Consider the following 26,641-nt stretch of genomic DNA (forward strand, 5'->3'; position numbering starts at 1 on the left):
AAGCACTAATGTGCCGACTGGAGCCTTCCTGCTGTAATTGACTTGGCACAGTGACTGCAGGGCACTCTGACTGGCTGGACTTCAGTCCAAAAGTCTAATCAAAGGGAACTGCATCATTCAAAGAGCAGTATCTGATGGCTCTTTTACAGTCCCAAATGTGCAGAGACTCTTGGCCCATCAAACTTTTATGGTATATCCCTTAGTAGGCAAAATAAAACATCCCCATTACCTTTCCCCACTCGGATGTCGTACATAGATTTACTGAGAGTCCACTTTGAAATATCTAAGAAATACATTAAAAAATAATAAAGCATGCTGCTAGAGCTATGGTATAGTGTTGTTTAGTTTTATATGTATTTCTATTTTATTTGATAGGTTTGTAATATTTTCCGTTTTACTTCATTCAGATTCTGGGGGATCTACTGGCAGAAATGCAATATAATGTTCATAAGTATGTTTTCATTACCGTATGATCACCTGAAAATAAGAATCGGCATGTTCTCGTTGCCTTCGACAGAGATCTAAATATCTGCAGAGGGAGCGGGTCCACTTCCACAGAGTCGCCATGTTTCTATAGTAGCCCAGAACGGGCAAACCACTCACTGCTAGATGCCGCTAAATGCTACAGAGTGGTCCTTTAAAACAAAATAACCGTCACATCCAGTCTCTGTTTTATTTATTAGTCTGATATTGTATCTTTTAACTCAAATATAGGAGAGGATGCTTCATATAGAAAAATAAGGTGCTTAATATCTTGTGGTCAGTTTAAAAATTTCAAAAATGTACACAAAATTATACTCGGATATTATCATACACCAGCTAAACATAAAAAATGTAACTCATGGATGGTCATTAGTGCGAGAAAATGAAGCAGGTACGTACTTTCCTACGTTTTATGATGGAATGTTCTTTTGGTTCTCCTTTAAGGAAACAAGTGATTAAACATCTTGGCGAGTGGCTGCATGAACCACTGCCAGCTGTGTCTAACAGGCAGTGGGTCTCTGCTACAGTCCGACCGGGTATATCCAAAATATTATATAATAATCCAGGGGATTTTTCAGTGGTATATTTATCTTAACAAGGCAAAGAATTTTCTCAATCCTTAAAGGAACATTTTATCTTTCAGTTTCTCACCAAATTTGGAAATGCAGCAAGTTTAGGATTTTTTTTACACTACGAGCCTAAAATAAATGTTTCCATACAGACGTGTAACACAGAAGAGTTTAATAAATAAGACACTTTACTTTAACCCTGACCTCCAACCCCTCTGTATTTAGCATTTATAAGCAGCATATAAATATTTAATTAACGGTTTATATTATGTCATTATGAGCAGATGTGATTATGTCTGGATTTGTCAGTTCATCCTGTCGAGGCTGGTGCTCCATGATATAAAGCTGCATGATATAAAATATCTCTTTGTTGCAGACGTTATAATTGTTGACAAATACTGTTTATCTACATGAGTACAGCTACATTATAGCCCGTTATAAGCCATTTATTAAATGTTTATAAAGTTATATAGGGGGGCTTAAGTAAAGTATAACCTGCTGAAGTCGTGAAGTAGATAACAGTGGCACCAAACCTCGGGTATCTGAGACAGAGGGGCTTCAGGTGGGCCCTTACCTTCAAATGAGGACATGGGCTCCAAGATGCCAAACTGCTTGAGAACTGCCATGAAAAGGATGATGACCACGCCGATGGCAAACAGCTCCATGCCCTGGATCCCCATGATGTCAAGATCGGGGGGAACCCACTCAGGGCCAAGCCTACAGGACCAGGCCTGGCCTGGCCTGGATGAAAGGAAACCTGGGCAAAGCTGGGTCCAGCGAGTCAACAACAAGTGTTTCAACGGAGGTAATCAAGAATCAGTCTGGTTGGCGGGTGGCAGCATGGGTTTGTTTCCAGGCCCAGGAGACAGCATGAGAGCCAGGCCAGCGAGCTGGATGAAGGCTGCTCTAATGTCAACACTGATGCTGAAGTGGAAAATTTTTTCGGAGCCGACATATATGGAAAACCTCCCTCTCTAGACCCATGAGGGAAAATGGGGGTTGTGTCACGAGTCATTTATTACAGTGCATTAAACGAGACGTTTAGAGTCACTTTCCAGACTTTCCTCCAGCGTGCACTCTCAGGAGCTCGGACTGGCAAAGACACAAGTAACTGCGCACCCTCTTAATCCAAACAGCTATTATCAGCCCTCACGTCATAATTTAAACTCATAAATCACATTTTGGGTTTAGATGAAAATCTCTTTGGGGAAAAGCAAACGATTCGGTACAGCCTCTGTGTCCATTTTCAGCATTTTTCTCCCATTAGGTGGGAGAAAGTCCAGGTGAATACGACTTGCTTATTGAAAGAGAGAACAACAGAGAACGGGACATGCAATACCAAAGTCTTCTCATCTTCCATGCCATAAAGCGACAAAACAACATTAGCAATTATAAATAAATTACCCCATTATATGCGCCGACCACACAAGCAGTTTCTGAAACCTCAGCTCTGGAACAAAAACATCCTGTAACTGCTCTTTATCTGCCAGCCGAGGACAGTCTGACTTTCTAGTCTCAGTGGCATCTGCTCACAATGTTCAGGATGAAATCATCTTTCACAACAGACCTGTCAGTCAAGAAAAGTTAAAAAGCAGAATTTCGTGCAAAGCGGAAACTAGGTAGAACAAGGCTGCACCGTCCAAATAATCAACAGCACTGATCAGGCGTTTACTTATGGGACTTGTGATGTTTTAAATCAGACAAATGAACCACTTTTTCTGCTTTCCCCTGCTGTGTTTCAGTCAGTAATCCTCAGGTCCACCAAACACCTTCTCGGCACACACTCGATTTAACTGCAAATTTAGGTTCTGCGTTGCTGTCCCGTCTGATTCGGTCCGCTTCACTGTTTGTCCAAATCCAGCTCCAGATATGGAAGAGTGTGGCTCTGGAGAGAACGCACTTGGAGCAGCTGCAGCGTCCAGGGAGGGAAATCCTCAGAAACTGAAAGGAGCTGTAGGGTATGAAACCTCCTCCCCTGGCGTCTACCTCCTCCACACATACTTTTCCATCACTCTCCTCTCTGCAGCTTCCTGAATTTATCTGCGGCTGCTCCGAGTTGCAACTTTTCCTCCCTCCACTCACTTAGTCAGCCACACTCCGACTGAGGTGTAAAACTGAAGTGCGCTGTCCAGCCCAAAACCTTCCACCCATCCTGTCCTTTGTGTGGTCTCTTCTTACTCCACTGCACTCCTCCTTTTTCTCCGTCTGTCCATCTGATTCGCTTTTGCACCGGAGCTTGCCGCTTCCCCCTCCTCCCTCAATCCCCTCTGTCATTCCATAACTTTGGCCAACCGCAGACTTTCTCTCCCCCACTGCTCGACTCCCTCTTTAGCTTCCCTTCTCCAAAGGATTCCTCCTCTCTCCACTACATCCACCTCTTGAACTGGGGGGTCCAGACTGTGATACAGCTTTAAAGAAGGGGGGCACATTTGCAAAATGACTTAAAAAGTGTTCAGACTCAAATCTAAACCCCTGGTTTTGGCCAAAACTGACTGTGATGAAATGAAATGAAAACTTTAAATATTCTAACATGATATTAATCAGTTAATAGATGCTACTTGTAACTCCAAAAAGCAGCTAAGAGACCACAAGAAGGACAGGATGGGTGGAAGGTTTTGGGGTGGACAGTGCACTTCAGTTTTAAATGTAACGCCAACTGCATCGATAGATTATGAGACAACGAGCTACTGGACAGAGACATGTAAAAGGCCCCTCTGTAAAATGCCCAGACTAAAAGAGAGAATTTTTCCTGCCTTCAAGGTCATTATACATCTTTGTCGTCTGTTTATGCCTCTTTTTAGTTGTTTTGCATTGTGCATTCATCCTTTTGCTTCTCTTCATGTGGTCGTTTTGCATCTCTTTCCTGTATTTTGCTTCTGTTTCTGGTCGTGTCGCATATTTTTCTGGACCTTTTGCATCTCTTTGTTGTCCTTTTGAATCTCTTTATGGTTATTTTGCTTCTCTTTTTTGTTTTTGCTCTTAGTTGTTTTGTGCCTATTTTTCATCATTTTGCACCTCTTTTTTGTCAATAATTGACCTTCCAATACGAAAAGTCGCCTCATACAGAGACTTTGGCACTATGGGTGGCCAAGAAGATTCCAGGATGTGGTCTGTGGCCACCACTCGGGATCCTGTCTACATCTTCTCTTGCTGCTACAGTTTGCAGATGAGGGCTGAAGTCAGATTACCCAAATATATGCAGTGTGGGCATGCATACGCGCAAACTGACACACACAGATCAAATAGCGGGGACCTCAACCCTTTTTCTTCCATCTAGGTTTCCCTTTCTCTGTAAACTTAAGACTGTTGGAGTGATGACGAACCCCGAATATTCTGAATATATTACTACATCATAAATGTCTCAAAATATCAATGATTCCTGGACTATGTGCAACAGTTTGCTATAGATGACATGAGGAAATATTGCGAGTGTGTGAGCATGAGTGTGTATAAATGTGGTTGTGTGAATGAGTGTTTAGCAGGTCAAAGGAGGATGGTGATGACTCTGCACTTGCTAATGCATCAAGATAATATGGGGAATGGAGGTGTGTGTGTGTGTGTGTGTGTGTGTGTGTGTGCGTGTGTGTGTGTGTCTTAATGCATTGACTTAGTTGGAGATAGGAGACGCAGATGGGAGGCCAGAGTGAGAGAGATCAATATCCTTGTGGTGAGGTGGTGGTGGTGGAGCATCCCCTCCTCTCTTTCTCTGCTTCTTATGCCTTACCAGAAAAATCTAAATCAACCGTCAGTAATAAAATCACAAATCTATTTTCAGTCTCTACTGTTACTATTCCTTCACAAGTGAGAGTCTGTGGCGTCTATCTTTACGACGGATGAATCACTACGAAGGTCACATTTACATTTGAGTTACTGCAGTTTGGAGGAGAGTGGATCAGGTGATGGGTATCCACACACTTAAGAAACAGACACACACACAAACACACACGCACGCACACACACACACGCACATACGTGCACACATGCACACACAAAACACCATGCATGCAGGTCTTTGGGCATTATATTTGGGGGGGAATCTATGCATTTTGTCTATTTGGGTGCATTTAAGTTTGCTCTCTAGTATATCGATGCCAGTGTTGTGGGGTTTATTGTGTGCATGTGCGTGTGTGTGTGTGGTTGTTCCTCTGGGCAGGCCATTAGGACACTAACAGGTTTTTAAAAGGTAGGCTTGGCGCTGCCTGCTGACACAACAGTCAGTAAATAGGGAGGGAGGACCCAGACTGTTTCCTCTCAGTCAGACACATCAGCAAAATCACCTCAGTATTCACCGCAGTCGCAGAGGAAGAGCCGCAGAAATGACACTTAACCGTTCGCAGTAAAATTACAAGAAATGACTAACTTGTGAAATTGCAGCTGTAGTATTCTGCAATGGTCTGATGCTGTCACATATTTAAATGCAGCTCATTATTTTTCACTCATGTGACACACAAGTGACTCAACTACCAGTCAGTTCATGAAAACCTGATCTAAAAACTTTAATATATAGTTGTCATGTTGTCATGGCGCAAGAAGTTTTCAGATCTTTTATGTAAATAAAAGAAGTCCGTCATGGAAAAGTAATCCATGACAAGTAAAACGCATTCAAAATTTTACCTTAGTAAAAAGTAAAAGTACTTGATTACAGCCTCCAGCATTATCTTAAGGCTTTGAAAAGAAAATAAATAAATAAATTGACAGACACATCTTGTGAGCCCATTCAGAGCAGATTAAACAGCAGTTTTTACTGATGTTTTGTTTAAAATTCAAAGAAGTAATTAAAAAAAAAATCACATTATTATTACTGAAGCATTCTTTTAACGTTGCAGCTGGTCGAGGAGAAGAAAAATGTTACCACTTTTATTTTAAGGTTAATAAAATCATCTTATTTGACTCACAGTATCACACATGTTCTGCATCAGCTCGTCTCAACTTTACATTGAAGATGTACTGTGTGACGTAGCGAAAGATTCAACCCCAAGTCAAATATCCTTGATGTCTTGTACATCATTTTATAGACATTTCCAAATGTCCAGCATGATTTTTTTTGTTATGTTTGTAAACGTTGGGGCTCCACTAGAATTTAAAATCAAGCTCTGTGAGTTTTTAAGCTCAGATAAACATCATTACTTCAATGTCTATTGTCAGGTCAGAAGGATTGAAGAGGTTAGCTACTTCAACTTTTGAGTAATTTTATCTATAACATTGTATCAGTGTGTATTAAATGTTTTTGTTGTAAAATCTCATAAGTAACAGAGTATTTCAACATTGTACTTAGTTACAGTAAATGTACCCATCAGGGAAAAATGTTCTGGAATATACTGGACAGATACTTAAAAAAGCTCAACCCACAGACTCTAAACTAATTTTCTAGGGATTTTAAAGAAGCGAACACACAGTTTGACTGTAAAGATCTTTGGATTAGAAGTGAGAGTGAAAAAAAGAGAGACAAAGTGAGAGCGTGATGGAGTGAATGAGTTGAAAAAAGAGTGAATGAAGGAACAGATAATGATGCAGAGCTGCAACCACATGAGCGCCTACCTGAGCGATGGTACCTCGCTGCACTGTGGCCGCAGTGAGAGAGGCAGCTGGGCCGCGAGAGGCGCCTCCTGGCCTCCACAGACAGAGCAGCCATCACAGCTCCCATGATGCAGCTCAACCACTACAACCACAACGCTAACACCGCTAACAGGCTGCCTCGAAAATCTCTGAATACCGCTGGAGAGCCTGGATTAGTCTAACAAGACAAGATCCAAACTTTAAAGGACTGGATGCTAACAGAGTGATTTAAATGGCTGCTGAGTCTGAACTCTGGCTCTAGAAATCTCCGCCTCAAAGCCGGCAAACAAGCTTGAAAGTGTGAATCTTACATCCCGACAAAGGCAACTACCTGGCACTGTGGAAAAGGTGACAGGTGAGAGAGTTTTTCAGTGTGTGCGCGAGGCCACATTTGAAAATCTGTTTGAGTTTGTGACACCACGTCATAGTGTGAGAGAGATAAAAAAGATGAAGGGATCAAACAGCACTGCAGAGCTCCTGACCTTTCACATCACACACCTCACACACCTCCACATTTCTTTTTTTCTGCCCGTCTCGCTCCCTTCCTCTCGTCTGATCGTTCTCCTCATAGAAGCGTGACTATAAATCCTGTACACAGTCTCACTCGTACAGACTCTCTGTTATACCTGTTCATATTGTTGTGTGCTTATGAAAGTCTCCATTATCTAACTGCAGACCATCACAAGTACAGTAAGGGAGGGCGATGTGGATAAAATCATCAATCACGCTGTAAGTTATGTCACAGTATCAGCAGCCTATACATCATTAATTTTCTGGATAATCTATTATGTTATGTTTATATGCTTCAATATAAATTACGACTCTTGGCCAACAACCATGTGTTACACTAATGTTTTGTTCAGGGATTAAACAAACCAGATATGACATATTCAGTTATCTGCAGAGGTGCTGCTAGGTCAATTTTCTTACCTTCAGACAGAGTCAGGCTAGCTATTTCCCCCTGTTGCTAAACTAGGCTGCAGTCATATTTAGTGGACAGACACTTTATGAGAGGGATATCAATCTCCTCACCTAACTTTTGTCAGTAAAACAAAATGTTGAACTGAAGCTTTGAGAAACAAAATGATGGATAAAATAACCAAAGAGGAGTGCATGAGTGGTATAATGAGACAGGCTTGGCCGGGGCTAGCTGGTTAGCATGCTAGCCTCAGTAGATATCTCTGCGACACAACATACTGACGTCTTTGACATACTGTATTGTCATATCTGTTTATTGTATCTCATCCCTTTCTGATTCTTCTTGTTTTCGTTTAATACTCTTTTTTTAACTTTCACATTTGCCAAAATACTTCCAAGGCCAAATGCTGTTAGGCTAAAGTGCTTTCAGCTGTTACAGTTTGGATCTGCATTACACCAGAAAGGGCAATGAAAATGCCAGTCAAGGTGATTACGGGTAGTCTACTTCGTTTCTAAAAGATAAATGGATAAACCCTGGGGAAGGACCACACAAATATTATAGTATAATTGTATGTACATTATAGTGATATGAAAACAATAGAAACTAGAGGGGAACTCAAGGAGTGCAGACCTCCACCAAGGCCAGTAGTCCACTCTGCTATGATATGCAAATCTGCAAGCACAACTACTATCGCTGTCTGGATATATATACAAAACTACTAGAATCTGACATTTGGATGTGAATAGGAGTACAAGAAGTTGCATGAGATGTGTGTATTTACATTTCCACAGCTGCAGTTTAGTTTTAGAAAAAAGTGATGTGTCTGCCACGTGATTCAGATCTGCTCCAAAGTTTAAGGGGGGTCTACCGCACAGCTGGGCAGTGCTCCTCCCCATGTAGCTCTGAAAAAAAAAAGCGAGCCGTTCAAAAGAACCAGTTCGTTCGTGAATATCACAACACTACTTTGGACAGAGCCAATCTTTCCCTGTTTCCAGTCTTTATGCTATGCTGAGCTACGCTAAGCTAAGCTAAGCTAACCAGCTGCTGGCTGTAGCCTCTCTCAGCAAGAAAGCAAATAAATGTATTTCACAAAATACAAATTATTTCTTTAAAAGACCTCAGTAGATACTTGCTTTCTGTAAGTGTATTGTATTAACTGGCTGTACGGCTTGATAGTATTAATGTTAAAATATCTTTCCTTTGATTGTGGTCAGAGGATGATCCAATACTTTGTTTACTGCTCCTGTGGAAGCACTGCACAGTTTATGACAAATGGAAGATAATGGAGCCTTCCCACATATCATGTTTGTAATCATTCTGTTATTAAAAATGCGCAACTTGCAGTAAATCCTTGATGATGTAAATGGAGCATTTATTCCTGGACTGGAATGACAGAGCCTTTTTCCTTTGTTTGTTACTGCAACTCCTCTGCAGTTTGAATAAATTGTAAAATTTAAACCAAGGTGCATGGAAACACCTTTAACTGACTAACTTAACTTTGACTATTATGCAAAGGAATGAATTAAAACATTTACATACACTGCAGATCAATAATCAATCATCAAAACAGATAAAAGTAATATAAAATACATAAAAGCTGCTCTGTTACCTTCTGTTGGCACAAGCCAATTAAAACTTGTTGGTTGTTTCTGTAGTGTGCAAATGTCTATTCATACAGTTTCTCTTTTAAATAAAAATGATTTACAAAATTTGCTTTCCTGTGGTTTCCTCTTGAAAAATGGATCAAATAATTATAATTACATTCTATCCAATAATTATTTAATTGCTTGAGCTCTTGTGAGCAGCTGTGGCTCGGGAGGTACAGCACTAATTGGAGGGTTGATGGCTTGATTGGTAATGTACCTGAAGGTAACTGTGCACATTGAGTTGTTTGACTTTTAGACTCCAGGCTGCATCTCAAAGTGTCCTTGGGTAAGATACAGAACCCCAAATTGTTGCTGATCAGTGTTTGAATTTGTCATTAAATGCTTTAAGTAGCCAGTGGCTTAGGAAGGTGTCGTATAAATGCAGTTCATTTAGTGCACACCATCATCAAAACACACTAGACACTAGAGCTGCAAGCACTTGTCATTAGTTAGAGAAAATTAAGTAGCTACAATTTTTACAGTAATAAAATATTTTTTCAAGCAGAAGTTTGCAGGTTTAAGCTCCTGAAAATTTAAAACTTTCTGTTTGTCTGACTGTTGGCTGGACAAGACAAGACATCTGAAGATTTCACCTTGGACTTGAACTTGTAATGGGGTTAGTGGCAAGAATTAGCAAAAATGAAGACGTGTGATATCCCCTCTGTCCACTAGAGGACGCTGGACACCATACAACACACAGCAGAGCAGAACAGCGGCTCACCTCACCACTCTGGCACAATCAGAAAGAGAGGGAAATGAAACACGAGAGAACAGATTAAATTTTTCTGACTATGCCAAGATTGTATGTAAGCCTACTCGGCTGAAAACCAATAGCTGGATGCTTTGCGGTTTGTCACATCATCAGTTTCTGCGCTTGACATGGAAATGATTGATCAGGAACAACTAATACATGGATAAAACAAGCAACAAAGAAATGTGATATGAAGAACTATGTGCATCATGAGCTTATTCTCTGTAAAACCATACTGGGTGACCATGCAGTGAAAACCTGCATGGTGAGTGCACGTGTTTCTATGCGCATGCAGAGCCAGCTGATCAAACAGTGAGCCTCCAGGAGTCTGAACACACTGCAGATAGCTGATTACACCCCTCCATGTCATTTTAATGCTTGCATCTTCCCTAACAACCTGCTCTAGGGACTGAAGATGAAAAGTGTTGACATGAACTGCCCTCTCCAATCTCAGTGAACAACACCCCAGACATTTAAATTTGCTGTATGGCCTCACCACTAAAACTTTCTACAAGAGCTGCAGAAATATAACACTGGTCATTAGGGGAAATGTGGCAGCTCTTTCAGGCTTTTCCCACTCCTGCTATCTCTGCCTAACCCCTTCAACTGCTTGATGTGCTCCAATTAAAACCAAATCCAGTCTCACTTCCATGAGATAATCCTCTTTTCATAAAACCACCACTGCTGGGCAGGTTTAAAGCCAACCATAGCTGTGTAATTAAAACAGGGGCCTCTTAATCAAAGCTTTCTTTTTTTCTCCTCAGCCTCTTGCCTGGTTGTTGCTTTGTTCCTCTCGTTTCTCTTTATCCAACACCCAAATATCTCTCCCTTTCGCTCTCCTCACTCCACCCGTGCTATGCTGAAGGCAGAATTGGGTTTAGGTAATGGATCAGTGGAGACCTGAGCCCCTACCTGTGCAGGAATCCATTATGAAAATTCAAACTGTGGGCTGTCAAGAGGAATATATGATGAAGGGAGGCTAAAGAAAGCCGGAGGCAAAAGACGGCTGTTTCTCTTTTGCAGTGAACATTCATCATCGAGCCCTGTGTCTCCTGTTGCCTGCCTAAAGAGGCCGTGTAAACAGTGCACCCTGAGGCGTCCTCACCTATCTGTACGAACTTCAGGAGAATCTGGGACGGAGGAAGCAGCAGAGGACAACAGACAGAATGGGACTGATCAACGTTTAGAAAAAGAAAGTGAGGAGAGGAATGAGTGTGGACAAACAGGAAACAGCGGGGATAAAGAGAGAGGGATACCGAGTGCTGATGTGGCGGCGGCGGCTTGATGATATTTGTTGGACGAAAGGACGCAGGAGGAGGACGGAGGATAGACTTACATCTAATCAATGATGAACGGAAGGACATACAGACTAACTCAAGAAGGACAAGCTGGTAAAAAGATGAAGAGGGCAGCAATAAAAACAACAATCTTAATTTGGAAAAGGTGCCACCGATCAGACAAATCCCCAGAAAAGTTCACTTCAGTGACATCCAGAAGTCCAAAGTCAGAAAGTCAAAGCACACTGCTTCCTTCAGCTGCAAAGGTTTTATGAATAAAAACGAGACCACCACGCATCAACCACACACACCCGTCTCCCACCGGGTCAAACAGCCACATTCAGCCAAGTGATGAGCTCCCTCCATACACCTGTATTCAACAGAGAGCTCAAAACTCCTTACCTAAGTAAAAACATCTAAAAATACTCCATTACAAGTAAGTCGATAGTAAGTATCAGCTAAATGTAAGTATTAGAAGTACTTGGCCCCTGTGACTGATAAATTATATTATTTTAGATTATTAGATTGTTAATACCATCAATTGCATCAATGTGTGAGCAGCTTTTACTGTTGCAGCTGATCCAGGTGCAGCTAGTTTTAACTACTTTATACATATACAGTTATGTTTAGGCTGTCCTGTGATTCCCAACAACAACTGAGGGGTTGTGGGATGACTGAGAATCTGAAAAAAAATTTTTCCCTTAAAATCTTTGGTTTTCTGTGAGTCGCTGGATAATTTGACTTCTCTGGGCCTGAGCAGTTAATCATATGAAACCATCTGTGTGGTTTAAAGGGGAAATGCCTGCTTGGTGAAACTGGCAAAAACTCAAAGACATGTGAAATGAGAAGAGGAGCCCCAACTAAACACTAAGCACTGCTTTTTTGTAAGAGAGTTTTGTATTGTATTTTTTAGTTTAATGAAAATCTTAATTTGAAAAGTAAGCAGTAATTGCAGCTATCAGATAACTCTAGTAGAGTAAAAGATTCAACATTTCCCTCTGAAATGTGATATATAGAACAGAAGTGTAAAGTTGCAAGTACAGCACTTGAGTGGATGAGTGGTGAGTTACTTTCCAACATTGATTCAACATTCAATGAATAAACACTTTGTCACAGATAACAGGGAAGGAAAACCTTCATACATATAAATCTTCTTAGCTAACAGCTAACGCCAGTTAATGAACCCTCATGTTGACATGTTTGTGAGCACAGAAAAAAAAAATTCTCTCAATGACAGTTATTTACCTTCAGTTTTGAGAAGCAGACATGAAAGGGAAAATACCTTGAACTAGCGTCCCACTGATGAAGCCAAAGAAGCAGCGCAGCAGCTTGGTGATCTCTTTTTCACACTCTGCCCTGCACGCATTCATCCTCTAAACTTTGACCACCCAGACCACCAGCACCAAAGAGTGTAAATCTGGATGGTATGAGGGTCTCACGAGGTAAAACCAGTCAATACAAAGAAGAAAGGGGAAGAAAAAACGACCAAAAGAAAAAAGATTCACACAAGCCACAAGTTTTGAAGCGCAGACTGAAAAAACTTGCAGAAAAAGTGAGCACTCTCCCACAGGATGTTTCCTTGGTCTGATGTTGCCCGTTCCTCTTTAGATAACACTTGAAAGCTCCTTTTTAAACTGGTGTCCCAGTTTGCTCACAGATGATGTTCACTCCCTCCTCCTCTTCTTCCTCTTCTCCTTCACTCGTTTCTGTCCTCTACCCTTGTCGCCTCAGAGGAGGTGATCGCATGATGCTGGGTACATCCTGAAGCTCGGCTCGCTGCCGTTTCATATGACCGACCCTGAGAAACCACAACACGCAACACTGACGCTCGTTAACACTCCTCCTGTTTCAGCCTCCACCAGGCCACAGCGCGGCATGGTCACTGGGACACACTCTGAAGTTCATCTCACTTTCTCTGACAGATAAAAGTCGTACGGAGAGAAGCTGCTGCAGAAATGTTTCACAGTTCAGCGAAGAAACCAAATCTCACTGCTCAACTTTCCTCCCTCCTTTGTCTCTCCTCCGTATCTAATCCGACTCACGTTACACTTTTCATATTACAGTCACTCATATCGCTCCTCTTCGTCTCTCCCTTTCCCCCATACGGCCTTATTATCTCACTCTTCCTCCATTGTGTGGGAGTTACTTTTTTAATTCAAAGATTAAACACTGCTGAGTGTAACTTCTTACGATCAAATGAAAAGCGTCACCATGCTTATCTAGAACAGATAGTACAAGAGTGGGGCTGTTTGACGGCTTCATTTCTGCAATAGAAGGGAGTCGTTTCTTATTCGATTCATTAAAACAGTTATTTTGCTAAATTAATTGTTAAAATTATTTGTCAAACAAAAATATTCACCGGTTCCACCTTCTCAAAAGTAAAGACTGGCTCTGGATCACTGTAATTTCAATATCTTTGGACTCTAGGTTGTGAAAAGCATTTATACTATTTTGTGACTTTTTACAGACTGAGCCAATGATTCTCAGCCAGGGGAGGAGGATATCAGGTAAAATCTAACAATAGAAACTATGATTTAGCAAAAAATAAAGTATATCTAAATATAGTTAGGAGGCAAATAAACACAAATTGGTGTGAGGTTATTTAAAGGCACAATAAGATATGTCCACCGGTCGAAGGTCACTCCAAACAACAGGGGGCAGCATCACCAGAGTAACCACAGTGGCTCACTGTAGTCTTTGATGGAAGTACCTATGGCTGTAGCTACTAGAAGCCATTAGCTAGTTAGCTCAGTTAGCTGTAGAACTAGCGGGCCTAATAGCTGATGGGAGTCTGCCCCCCTATAGCTACCATTATATAATTAATACTTTTACATAAAAAACATTGAATCAAACACATTTGGAATGTGACAGGTGGCGATGAAGCTCATCTGTCAGAGCGTCAAACAAAAATGGTCAAAAACACTGAACTGAATGATCAGGGCTCAAGAATATTAAGACTATAGCCACCAAGAATAGGTTTTAAAATGTTATGATGATCTAAATGCTGTTTTGAAGCCTTCTCCACACTGCCAGGAATGAAATTCAATGGAGGAACTCCCTAAAAACAGTCACATTTGGGGTGGCCTGATGGTGGCCCAGGGGTTAGGGTGCTGACCTAGAACCGCTGCCCTCCCAGTCTGACCGTGGACCTTTGTTCCGTGTCAATCCTCATCTTCCTCACTCAGTTTCCAGCATCCTCTCTGCCTCTGTCCATTTTATTTTAGACAGACCCTCAGCTGAAGTACTTCATGCCCAGCAGTCTATCAAACTGGGCAGTTTTCCTGCTCATCACTGCTCGCTGTCTCAACCTCTCCACATCTGTACTAAACCACATCAACTGCCCCAACACCACCACCACCACCACCCCATGTCTCTCTGATGCACATCTCCATCCCTGCGCTGCTATTTTTAGTGGCTGGCCATTACCGAGGTGAGGGCTTGCCTACTGACAATGCTGAATCTATCTCCCCTTCACATCTCTGAGGTGAAATAGATCCCATCACAGCGCTGCTTTTCTTTCTCTCTCTGTGGCTGTTTTTTACTCACTGTGCTCCTGTTTCACTCACACAAAGAGCTCTTTCAACGCTTTTTGCAACCAAAGACCTGCAGGATAATCTGAATCTGTTACAGACTCATTATATGTGTTAATGTGTGTCAGGTTAAGTTCAGGAGCTAAGAAGCACCTCCTAGCCCCACTGAGTACATGTAATTCAGGTGCATAAGGACATTAGCGGGAACCTTCAAGAAGTATTTTTTTTTACATATTCATAGTAAATGTATTTTAGTAAAAGTAAAGTAAAACTTTCAAAAATGTAAAAAGTTGCCACATGGGGCCGCCAATCTGCAAAAGTTTCCTGTTGAAGCTGCGAGGAAGAACGTGTCACCACTTAATGAAGAGCTGCTGCTGCTGGAGCCAAGGGAGGAAGATGAGAGGAGACAGCTATCTCATGCAAAGTGTGTGTGTGCGTGTGTGTGTGTGTGTGAAAGAGAGATAAACATGATTACGTGATAAGCCACAAAGGCAGGTCTTATACGGCTGGGTCTAGCGCTCACATTTCAGTGACCTGTTAGAGTACCATTACATGGTACATGAGGCTGGGACGGCAGGTAGGCAGGTAACAGTCACACACAACCACCTCATTTCCTTTTATTAAATCTCTCTGGAATATGACTAATGTTTGCTTTTTATTGAATGTGGCCTTTATTTAATTATTTTTCTATTTTTAGATCCAAGACAAGGCATTTATTTTCCTGTTTCTGTCTAAAGGAAGTAACAGGAAGTCATAGGGAAGGCCACAAGGAGGTGATGAAGAAAGGGAAGAAAGGGAAGAGACAGGGAAGGACACAGAGAAGTAGGCAAGGAAACAAGGAGATAATAAAGTACAGGAGTACAGGAGATGAGGCATAAATGACAGGAAGAAGTAGTGAAGGTGTCAAGTCGGTAAGAAAGGAAATGATGCAGAAAAGGACAGGTAGGGAAGGAGACAAATACATCAAGAAAGAAAGGGAGAGGAGGCAAGTAGGAAGGGAAATATGGGAGACACATATAAGATGAAGGAGAAGAGGAGGCAGGAATGAAAGGAGTCAGTGAAGGAAAAGCATGGGAGCGAATGGAGAGAAATAAGTAACGAAGGAGACAAGTAGGCAGTGAAGGAAATTAGGAGGCCTGAAAGGCCAGTAAGCGGAAGAAGCACTGGAGGAAGTTGGGAAGGAGACAAGCAGGGAGTGAAGCAAAGAAGTCGGGAAGGAAACAAGGAGGAAGACGGAAAGAAAGATTGACCTGAGGCTAAAGAGAGGCATATTCAACATATTTTCTTGCTTATTGTTGTTTTAAACAATGCTAAAACCACAGCTAAAGCTATAAAAGATGGCTTTTATTTTACAGGTATCCATGGAAGAGATGTGTGTCTCGAGTCACAGGTGATAACGGTGACCTCTGAGGATTAAACTACAACAACACACCAGCTGTACCAGTGCAGATATCTTAGCAGGCAGATTCAACGCTTTTATTCAAAAACACTTCTTCCTCCCCTTCCTGCAGGCTAAATATTAATTGTGCACAATCACATCCGGACCACAAGGTGGAGCACTAAGTCCTTGAACAAACTAGGACTGGAGCCCAGGCCAGCAACATACTGAATCCACACAGGCAGGGTAACCATTCGTAAAGTCCTAATTAGTCTTTTAGTTGTTTTCCACCAGAACAGTGTGCATGTACAGCGTATGTGTGCTAATGAAAGGCAGCAATTGTAGGAGGCAGTTAGAAAAGAGGCACAGAGGAAGAAGAAGGGGTGTATCAGAGTATTCCAGGTCTGTATAGACATTATTAATGGTGGATTGAGGATGTAGAGACATTTGATGAATGAGGGAATGCAACTGAACAATCTCTGGGTACTTGACCCTGTGGTCAATGAGTCAGTCTTGCCCACAGGGACCTCGGGAGGCTGGGAGAGGTCCAGACAGTCAATTCAGCGATCAATTCAAACACTGTTAGTCACACTTGTTGTGCATTCACCACATCGTCAGCCTCACCAACACATCACACTCACTCATCATTGGCTCCCCCCCTCTCACTTTTGTCCTGTGGCTGTGTGCTGGCGATGATCCATTTCACCAGGCAGCACTTCATCAGTGCTTTCCGAGAGAGCCGCGGCTTCTGCCACTTCCCAGAATCCTTCACTCTGCCCGGCGCAGGCTCTACGCCGTTGGCATCTCCCAGTAGGCTGCCATCGACCACCTTTCCATCCACCTGGAGGAAAGGGAAGGAAGAAAGGATAGAGAGAGAGAGAGAGTTCAGGTCGATGTGGAAATTAAACAAACCACGCTGAGATTTTTAAATTAAGCAGCAGATTATGTGTGTCTGGAAAATATGATTAGCCTCTGATCTGGAGGTTTTTCAGGAACACTTTCAAGAGGTTCAAAAAGAGTTCAGCTCAGAGGATCTGTCATGTTTCATGAGTTTTCCGAAAATTTGTGTCAAAGTCGACCGTTTGCTGTAGCTCTACTTTCTTAATGGACACTTGTACTTTAGTGCAATGATCAGTCAGAACCTAAGGTAGGCAGGCAGATAGGTAGGTGGAAGAACAGGCAGTGAACACACCACTGGTATTGAACCCCTTTATAAAGTGAAATCGGTAGCAAACACTTACCTATTCTCACATCGAGCATAAACGGGGCAACTGTATCATTCATTTGCAGTCGTGTTTCTGTCAACCTGCTCTCACTCCAAGCGCTTCAAATACAGCAGCTTGGTCAGTAGTCCTGTGCCTCAGTGACGCTGTAGGTGCCTCTAGCATCATGTCTGTAGGTGCCTCTATAGCATCATGTCTGTAGGTGCCCCTCTAGTGTCATGTTTTGATGTGCCATTGAAGTGAGGAGACGTAGTGTAAAAAGCAAGAAAAGTCTGCATATGAAGGGGGTTGGCAAAACACAGGACCTTCACCCTGGAGACTGAGGTGTATATACATTTTTTATCTTATTTTTTTTATTCAGTTATTTATTACGGTATTTTTTTTTTTTACTGCCAAGGACACCTTGCCTTCTATAGTTGATTTTATTTTGTGTCTTTTTTATTGTCTTTTGTTCTACTGTCTACTGTTTTCTGCCTCTCATTTTTTTTCTGCTGCTGTGAATAAAAAGTGAAGTGAATTTCCCCAGTGTGGAATCAATGAAGTCTTATCTTTATTTAATACATAACTGAAGTTAAGTAACTTAACTAACATATGTAAATATACTTAATTTAACCATAGCCATGATCTTTTCTTAACCAAACTATGATCGTTCTCAGTAAGCTTTATTTTGAAAGTTTAACCGGTCATTGCGTATTTATTTATTATTGCTATTATTACTGAGACATAGTTTGAGGTGCATGGCTGACCAAGCTGCCATACTCGATGAGTTGGGAGTGAGAACATGTTGTCAACTGATCAATGTAAGTCCAATATTCACTTTCTTTTTGGTCTGTTTTTGCTCTCCACCAACTTCTGCAAGCACTATCTGGCTCTTTAGCTGCCACAGGCTCCACTGTATTCACGTGTTCACGTGTATATAAAAAATTATCTACCCATTTATCACTAATTAATGGCCACAGTAATAAAGTGTTGGAACGGCGTTTGGATCCTTGTGTTTGAACGTGCATCCCCCACAAGAAGTTTTATAAGCCAACACCACCATCATGCAGTTGATTCACACACCGTATGGTCTTGCTGTGTTAGTAAGGATGGATTTCAACAGTTTGGCTGCAAACACTGAGTGGGTACAGGAAAAAGAATAAGAGGGAGCCATCCTTAACTTTAGAGAGATGATGGTTTGACGGTTAAATTCCACTTCATGTCCAAATCTGTGATGGACAGAACTGAGTTTTTCTGTTTAAGACGGGCAGCCAAAAGACAGAAAGCTTGATATCAGCTTTTTAAGAAATCAGGGTGGAGGTGAGCTTAAGTTTAATATTTCTGAATAAATCTCACCTTGAAATAGTTACCCACTCAGATGAATTAAAAGCCTGTTCCTGTTCATTCTCATATTCAGCTCCAATTTATCATTGTGACTCTTACTATGCAAGACCAATCCCCTCCAACTCATTCATATTCATATAACTCACAGCGTTTATCCTCTTTCATCAGCAGAGATAAACTTGACATCGCGGTTCTTTGCTCTAATATATATTTCAATTTCTTTCCTTCGTATCTTGGCGTCATTTTAGTCTCTTTTGCAGCAAAACACTGAATTGATGTGATGTGATAGGATTCAGTGAGAATGTCTTTTCTTAAGTTCTCACGAAGGTCTATTAAGCTGTTCCTGCTGGGCGCGTGCAACACACACACACACACACGCATGCACGCACGCACGCACGCACGCACGCACGCACGCACGCACGCACACACACGCTATGTGCACACTGGACAAGTGTGGGGAGGAAGATGAAAGAGGTGAACACAGAACAAACAGAAGCTCTGTTTACTCTGTTGGGAGGGAAGGAAAGCAAAGGATGACAGAGGGGGAGAAAGGGAGGGAGGTGGGAGGAGCGAGCACGCACACAGAGGATTTTAAACAGCTATTTGATCCCATGGGAGTCTGACCATGCAAATCCTTTACTTAAAGGTAGCGAGAGAGAACGAGAGAAGGGAAATAGAGAGAAAGCAAAAGAAAAAAGATGTGAGGAGAACAAGGTCTGCCCATGTTCCTGGAAGAACTGAAGTCAATTAGCATAATGAATACCGGCCTATCTCAGAAGAAGAGCAAAGGACGGCCAGAGGACGGAGGGATGGAGGATGGGAAGATAGAGGAGATGAAGATATGAAAGCACTTTGCTGGGGAATACATTTGCAAAGCTATTTCAGTCCATCTTCCACATGAAAAGATGGATAAAAAAGAGCAAAATAGGAGAGAGGAAAGGGCGGGAAAGGAGGAAGCCTATGAGGAGAGAAATGTACACAGAGAGGAGTGAACATCTGCATAGATACACACAAACACACAGAGTCGAACTGGCTCGCAACATAATGACAACACACCGAAATGGAAAGAGATGACGGAAACTATTCCATTCATCCCGACATCTATTTATTCGCAGATCAACCGTGGCACAGCAGAGAGGGGTAATATAAGACCGTGAGGCGTGAGGAGTGAGCTCGGCAGTGACTCTCAGCTTCGGAGAAGTAAATTAGGAGAAAGAATTGTTTTCAATGTGGCTTTTCATTGAAAGTCACAAACTGGAAAGAGCAGGCCGCGAGACAAAGAGATGCAGGCAGACCCAGTGTAAACACAAGAAAATTCAGCACTACATTAGCTGTTTATTCACAGAACGCTGGACACGCAGGCGTACTCACAATCATAGGACACACGTACCGAGATGCACACACAAACACACACACACACAAACAGTTTCAATTCCTATTTTTTATCTCATGTTCCTTCTCAACGCTTCAGCAAGCTTTGTCCTGGGGCAGCACTTGCTTCTTGTAATGTCTGCACAACATCCTGCAACATCCTCTGAACCGCACGCACATACACGCACGCACACACACACATCCTATAAGGCAGAGCACATACCCATAACCCATAACGTTCAAAGTAAACACATAGCAGCGACGTGCTGCACATCGCTATGCGTTGCCATAAATTATTAAATATCAGTGGTTGTGCTGTTGGTTCAATGAATGTTGGTTTATATGAAGTGTAAACTCTGACCTCATTACATGAGGTCATCTCACTGTTGGTCTACTGTGCCCAACAGAGAGAGACAGAGAGAGAATACAGGCCAAAAAATAGAAAAAGAAAAAAAAAGTATAACTACCTCTGGATGTCTAATGCAAAAACAAAAAAAGTTAATTTCAATGCTATTTAACACTGAACAGAAAATAGAGAGTGGCAGATTATCTGTCCACAAGCAGCAACCGGAAACTGAGAGGGACATTTACTACAGACTGAGTGACCACGGCCTGGTCATTGAGACTGGTGGGCGCACAAAACATGACAACCCAGTGAAAACAGACTTCTGCCGACAAGAGGCAGAAACAGAGCAGCACTTCCTGCTCCACTGCAACCTGTAAAAAGACAGAGGCATCGAAATCTTTTCTGAAATAAAACTTGAATACCTGAAGGTCAGTACACTCAGTGCAAACCAAAATTCAATATTTACTTTGGGGAAACAACTGACATTGTAATGGAAGCAGCAAAATGTGTCACAGCCTGAGGGAAATATTATCCTATCATTAATTCATCATTCAGTTGTTATGGATTAAATGTATTTACAGTTAATTGTCAATACATCTAGCAGATGCAGATCAACATTACTGTAGACATCGACATGTGCTACTGGCCACCTGATGAATGCAAGACCAGCATTAATTCTCTTTTAACTTTGGCTCTTTAGCTGCTAAATGCTCCACTATGTGCACCAGGCGGTTGCAAGTTGTGTCTGTCTGCTGTTTGGTGCTGGAGAAGTGAGGGTGAACCAAAACAACAAGGTTGTGGGTCAGGGTCAGGTGAGTCAGGTGATAATTGTCCGTGGGTTCATCACTGTGGCCAACACACAGTCATTTGAGCCATTGTCAAAATAAAAAGAATGATTAGTGATTTATTGACTTTTTTTCTTAGATTCTGAATTGTTGTACTTGCTTTTTAAACTTTGTACTATACACTTTGACAATATTATACTTAATTACTGTCATGTCAATAAAACAAATTTGAGTGGGATGGAAAAAAAGAACATCAGTGGAGTTAGAGGGAAGAGACAGAGTGATGGAAAGGGAACAGAGAGAAAGAGAGAGAGCTATATTCTTGTAATGTCATATTAGCAGCTGGGAGTTTCCATTAATAAGTTATATGTGATTAACATTCTACCAGGCCACAGCAGAGATACAGCATGTCTCTCTCTCTCTCTCCTGTTCTGCTATAATGTCCCAGCTCACATGTACTCACACTTTTCCTCAGAGTCAAACTCAGCCAGTAGAGTTTTATTAGTTCTTCCCGACTTCCTCCTGCCGAGGTCAAAATGTTCTTTAACATGTCGCTGCAGGGAAAATCCTCAAGTCACAGAAGATCAGTCACTGAAGGTTTGGTAGGCAGCTTTAGTCACTCCTTGACCAGACAGCTCCTAATTTAAATAAACATTTTGCTGACTTCAGGCTGTAGTTTATTCAGACAATGTTCTTGTACAAAAAAGAAAAAATATATATTTGTATTTATTAAAGTAAGATATTAAATAAATATAGTTTTAGTGTTGGTACTGACACTCGGGTATTAAACAGCTTTCAATCTATATCCAGTTCTACTAGATTGTAGACAAATTAATATTTATTGTTAGGCTTTTGACAGCATTGTAATGAATCTCAATCCGATGTTTAATCTGATTATCAAATCACAATCCCTTTAATCCCCTCATATAATATTTGAGTTAATTTAAACACAAGATACTTGTGCTCAAAAAGAGGATTCATTCTCAGTGTCTCAGTGGAGCTCTAATCTGCCTCTATACATGCCAAAGAGCAGTGATTCCTAACACATCTCTGGGGGTCATCAGGTGGAAACCTCCCTTCAACAGTGTTTCGCCTACTTAGTCCCACTACACCTCCAGGAGGCTAGGCAGTGAACTCCGGCGTCCCAGAGTCACCCTCCTTAGTGCCAGTTCACACTGCTCCTACACAATCCAAACAGCACCGCCACGTTCAACTGACCCAGAGATGCTCCAGGTAGTGGCCAGTACTGATGCTACCATTTAACTATTGCTAATGCTAATGCTTACCGCTAAGAAGAACAGAAGAAGACAATACAGTTCCGATGCTACCATTTAGCTAATGTTACATGCTAACCGCTACCTGCTAAGAGGAACAGAAGAAGACAATAAAGCTAGATTCACCTATACTGTTAATGTTAATTGCTAGCTACCAATACTAACTGCTAAGATACTATCATGCTCTCACCGCTTTAGCTATTGTTAGCTGCTACAATGCTACCACAGGCCTAGATGCCACATGTAACTGCCGATTGCCACACTACCATCATCTACACCTGCCTCTCACCAACTGCACCAAAAAAAAAAGCGGGGTGGGAATACAAACCCTGGTTCGGGTAGGGGGTAGAAAATAAAGAGGTAGAGTCAAAAGATGAAAGTAGGGATTGGATACAGACCCTTGTTCGGGTAGGGGGTGGAAAATTTAGAGGGTGCTGAAGGTGGAGGCCTAAACCACAGACTAGATTTAACAGCCTCTTCTAACATTTCCTTCAAAAAGCAACAAACCCTACCATTTCCTTCAAAAAGCAAACAAAGCAGGAAAACAAACCCTAACATTTCCTTCAAGAAGCAAACAAAACAGGAAAACAACCAAAAAGATCAAAAAACAAGCCAACTCTGTATCTTACAACGCAAACTCACCTGAACAGGCCGCATGGTCCCAAAGAGAGACTCTAGCTGGCCACACCCCCACCTTATCTAAACTTCCTCTTCCTGGTTCTCTTCCTATTGGCAGAGCGAGAAGATGGGGCGGGGAAAGCAGAGCAGAGGAAAGGTGTCTTGTTCAGACTTTAACCTCTTCTCCCGCCGGGTTAGGCATGCATGTCCTCTGCCCCCCCCCCCCCCCCGTCCCTATTTCACCCCCCAACTACTATTATTTCTCCTGATCCATATCCACTGACTAGACCTAGCAGCCTCATCTGACATCTCCCTCACTGTCTTCCTTAAATTTTGCCCATGCACTCCCAGCTCCCTCAACAGTGAAACAGCTGACCCTGCAACAAAACCTCTACACCCCACTTCAACCGGACAGACCCTGGTCTTCCATCCCCTCTGCTCAGATTCTGTCTTTAAATCTGCATACTTAGTCTTCTTCCTTTCATAAGCTGCCTCCACTGAATTTTCCCAAGGGACTGTTAACTCAATAAAAAACACAGTCTTTTTACTCATGGACCATAAGACAATGTCCGGCCTCAGATTACTATAAACTATTTCCTGGGGCACAACTAGCTTTCCTCCCAAGTCGACCTGCATTTGCCAATCATCAGCCCCTACCAGGCAGCCACCTACCTGCCTTCTCCCTGACTTAGCAGCTCTATTTTTCTCCCCCTCTCGAACAAACTGCACATCTAACCTCTCCTTTCTAGAACTTCCAGAATTCACCTGCTTCCTTCTCTCTTCAATGCCTGCGGCTAAGCTTCTCAGCACCTGATTATGCCGCCATGTATACCGGCCTTGTGATAAGCTAATTCTACAACCTGACAAAATGTGCTTTAAACTTGCTGTACCTGAGCAGAGTGGGCACGATTTAGTATTTAGGAGCTAAAACTGGAAAGTCAAACAACTTTAAGCTCCCAACCATCTGAATGTTTGTACATTGTTCTGCGCAAAAAAGGACAAAAGACAAAGGAGATAGATGTGTCTGTGAAAGATTTGTTAGAGTGTCATCTTCACAGATCAGGCATATATTGGAACCAGATACAAAATGGAATTGGCTGTTGAATCCCAGCCTTAATAATATCAGACAAGCTAATTAAGACACAAAAACAAGAGCCCAGCTAGTTTGTTATCTAATTGTCTCTGTATTCAGAGAAGGGAATATCACCGTCTCTCATATGTTTTGTTAAAAGTTAGTGCCTGTGCAGCTGCACTACTTGATTTTAATATTCTACCCTTGTGAGGACATCTGAAGTGCACAAATAACCAGGCAAACCTGCGCGAGACCACACAGACTCCTCCCCAATGCATCTGTATACGAGCATTCAGATCAGTGACTTAAAAGCAGGCACAAGCGCAGACTATAAATACACTGAGATCTAAACGCACACACTTGCCCAAATATACCTTTCTTTACATCTGTCACACACACAACAACAGCCCACAGACACACGCCGCAGCACAATGACACCATATACAGAAGTTCAAACGGGCCTCAGAACTGGCAACACGGCAATCCTGGGTTCAATGAAGTGCAGAATGTTGGTGCATTGTGTATGAAACTACAACTAGAGTGATACGTTTGGATAGCATGGTCTGTTTTTTAATCTTTTCCAAAGCCAAAAACATGGGCGGAAGTGTAAAATTGGATTAAACGGTGTGTTTGTCTGCTCCAACATAAGCTACAATCGTTAGAATGTCTGACTAACTGGTGAACCATCAGGGTTTATCCTAACACTAGTGGCTCCGTCCTGCCCTTTACTGGGTGCAGATTTAAAATGCAAATAAGCATATAAGCTAAGCAGTTAACAAGGCTATGTTTAGAATTAAATACTAGCACTAAATACTTGTACACTGCAGCATACCAATGCTGTGTCTTTGTTTCCATGGCTTTACTTGGATCAACTGGTGGTGCCAACTTTTTGCCCAGGACATTCAGTCACGTTAGCCTCGTCTTTTAGCAAGATATCAGGTAATATAAAGTATGTAGCCATCAAGTGGATATTTATGACCCTTTATACAGGAAACTGTGTGTTGAAACATAAGGTGCAATTGCTTGCATGTAAGGCTAACTACCTTACCAGTCGTTAGTGAGTGTTACTTCCAAAGCAAAGGAACATATCATTACCTAACTTTAACCGTGTTTCCATCAAGGGGCTTTTATGTGCATTTTGAAATATTGCATTCGAAAAGCTTGATGGAAATGGCAAAATCTGCTGTTGTCGTCTTCCTGGGTAGTCCCATAGCGCTCTTCAACTACATAATCTTAACCTCCGGACAGCATGAAAGAGCAATTATAACTTGGCCAAGCAAGACAAGTTCCTCTCAGGTGGCTAAGACGACTCGAGGTTAGTCCTCAACCTTAACATAGAACATACCATTAAACAAAGAAGTATGTAAGCTGGTAAAATGCCAAACAGTGCTTGAATTGATATTAGATTTTCTTTAACAGCCTAAGTACCTATATCACCTCTGTATCTATCATCAGCTGGTAAGAATGCTGAATTTGTGCGTAAGATTTGTTAGCTTTAGCCTCTGCCTTTTAGCACGATATCATTTATTTAGCCATTAAATGCCACACCCATGGCTCGTCCTAAGCTTATCAAACTTAAAAACACATTTCCTCTCTTCCCTGCTCATCCTAGAAATCCAACCGCAAGCTTCCCTTCCTACTCCCCTTTCTCTTTCTATATCTGTTTATTGTTCAACACTCCTTCATAAAACTGAGGGGATCTAATTGATCCATTGGGCTATATTTCAAAGACCTAACCCAATTTCACTTGGAATGAAAATGAGAGTAAAGACACACACACACATGCAAACACACGCACACATCATACAAAGGAAAAAGTGAAACACAACAATATTCATTTAATCAGCCATTCAAATTAATATTTATTATTCACTTCACCCTGGATGTCAGCACACATCTGTCCTTCATCCCTCCATCTCCTCACCTCTTCATTCCTTCCAATTTATTTCACAGTCAATCACTCTCTCTCCATCTCCAGCTCCACCTACACACACATACACGCACACACACACCCTCCTCTCTCACCACGTCACCTGTCACCAGACTACTGTCCAGGTGAAGTAGAAATACCAACTGGGATCTAAACATAAGGGAGGCAGACTCAGCCTCTAGGAGTGTGAGAATGACAGAGTGTGTGTGTCTTTGTGTGTGTGTGTGTGTGTGTGTCCCTTTGTGTGTAAGCCCATGTGTGCTTGAATATGTAGAGAAATGAGGCGAGCAGGCAGGAGGAGGAGCGCGGTGACAAGAACTGACAGCACAAAGGCAGAGATACAGTAAATACTTGATAAAAAACCCATGCACATAAATTTCACTGCAGATTTCCTGCAGAGGAAGCCGAGCTGTGTGCGGGAGCGAGGTGGTCTCAAATCTCTTCCATGCAGGTGCGACGCAGCGTCAGAACGACATGGCTTCACTGGGAGTTAGCTCCTTGTGTTGCAGATCCGTGTTGACAAATAACACGAAAGAGATTTGTACCAGAGTAAGTTGGAATAAAGTGATCCTTCGAGTTACAAAATGATG

At 42.0% G+C, this 26,641-nt stretch overlaps 1 protein-coding gene across 3 annotated transcripts in view; it reads right to left on the minus strand.

Annotated features, from left to right (window-relative positions):
- Window positions 1–26,641, minus strand: part of kcnip3b (Kv channel interacting protein 3b, calsenilin) — a 45,625-nt gene that overhangs the window by 13,657 nt on the left and 5,327 nt on the right. For 2 of the 3 annotated variants that reach the window (XM_041936664.1, XM_041936663.1), the window contains exon 1: window positions 1,627–3,170. In XM_041936664.1, the coding sequence (XP_041792598.1) occupies window positions 1,627–1,732 (106 nt within the window). In that variant the 5' untranslated portion in view covers window positions 1,733–3,170. Of the gene's footprint in view, window positions 1–1,626; window positions 3,171–11,976; window positions 11,980–16,775; window positions 16,951–26,641 lie in introns of those variants that run through there. The other variant, XM_041936662.1, reaches the window with a different exon arrangement.

This window comes from Chelmon rostratus, chromosome 5, assembly GCF_017976325.1.
Source record: "Chelmon rostratus isolate fCheRos1 chromosome 5, fCheRos1.pri, whole genome shotgun sequence".
In the NCBI taxonomy this organism is placed as follows: domain Eukaryota; kingdom Metazoa; phylum Chordata; class Actinopteri; order Chaetodontiformes; family Chaetodontidae; genus Chelmon; species Chelmon rostratus.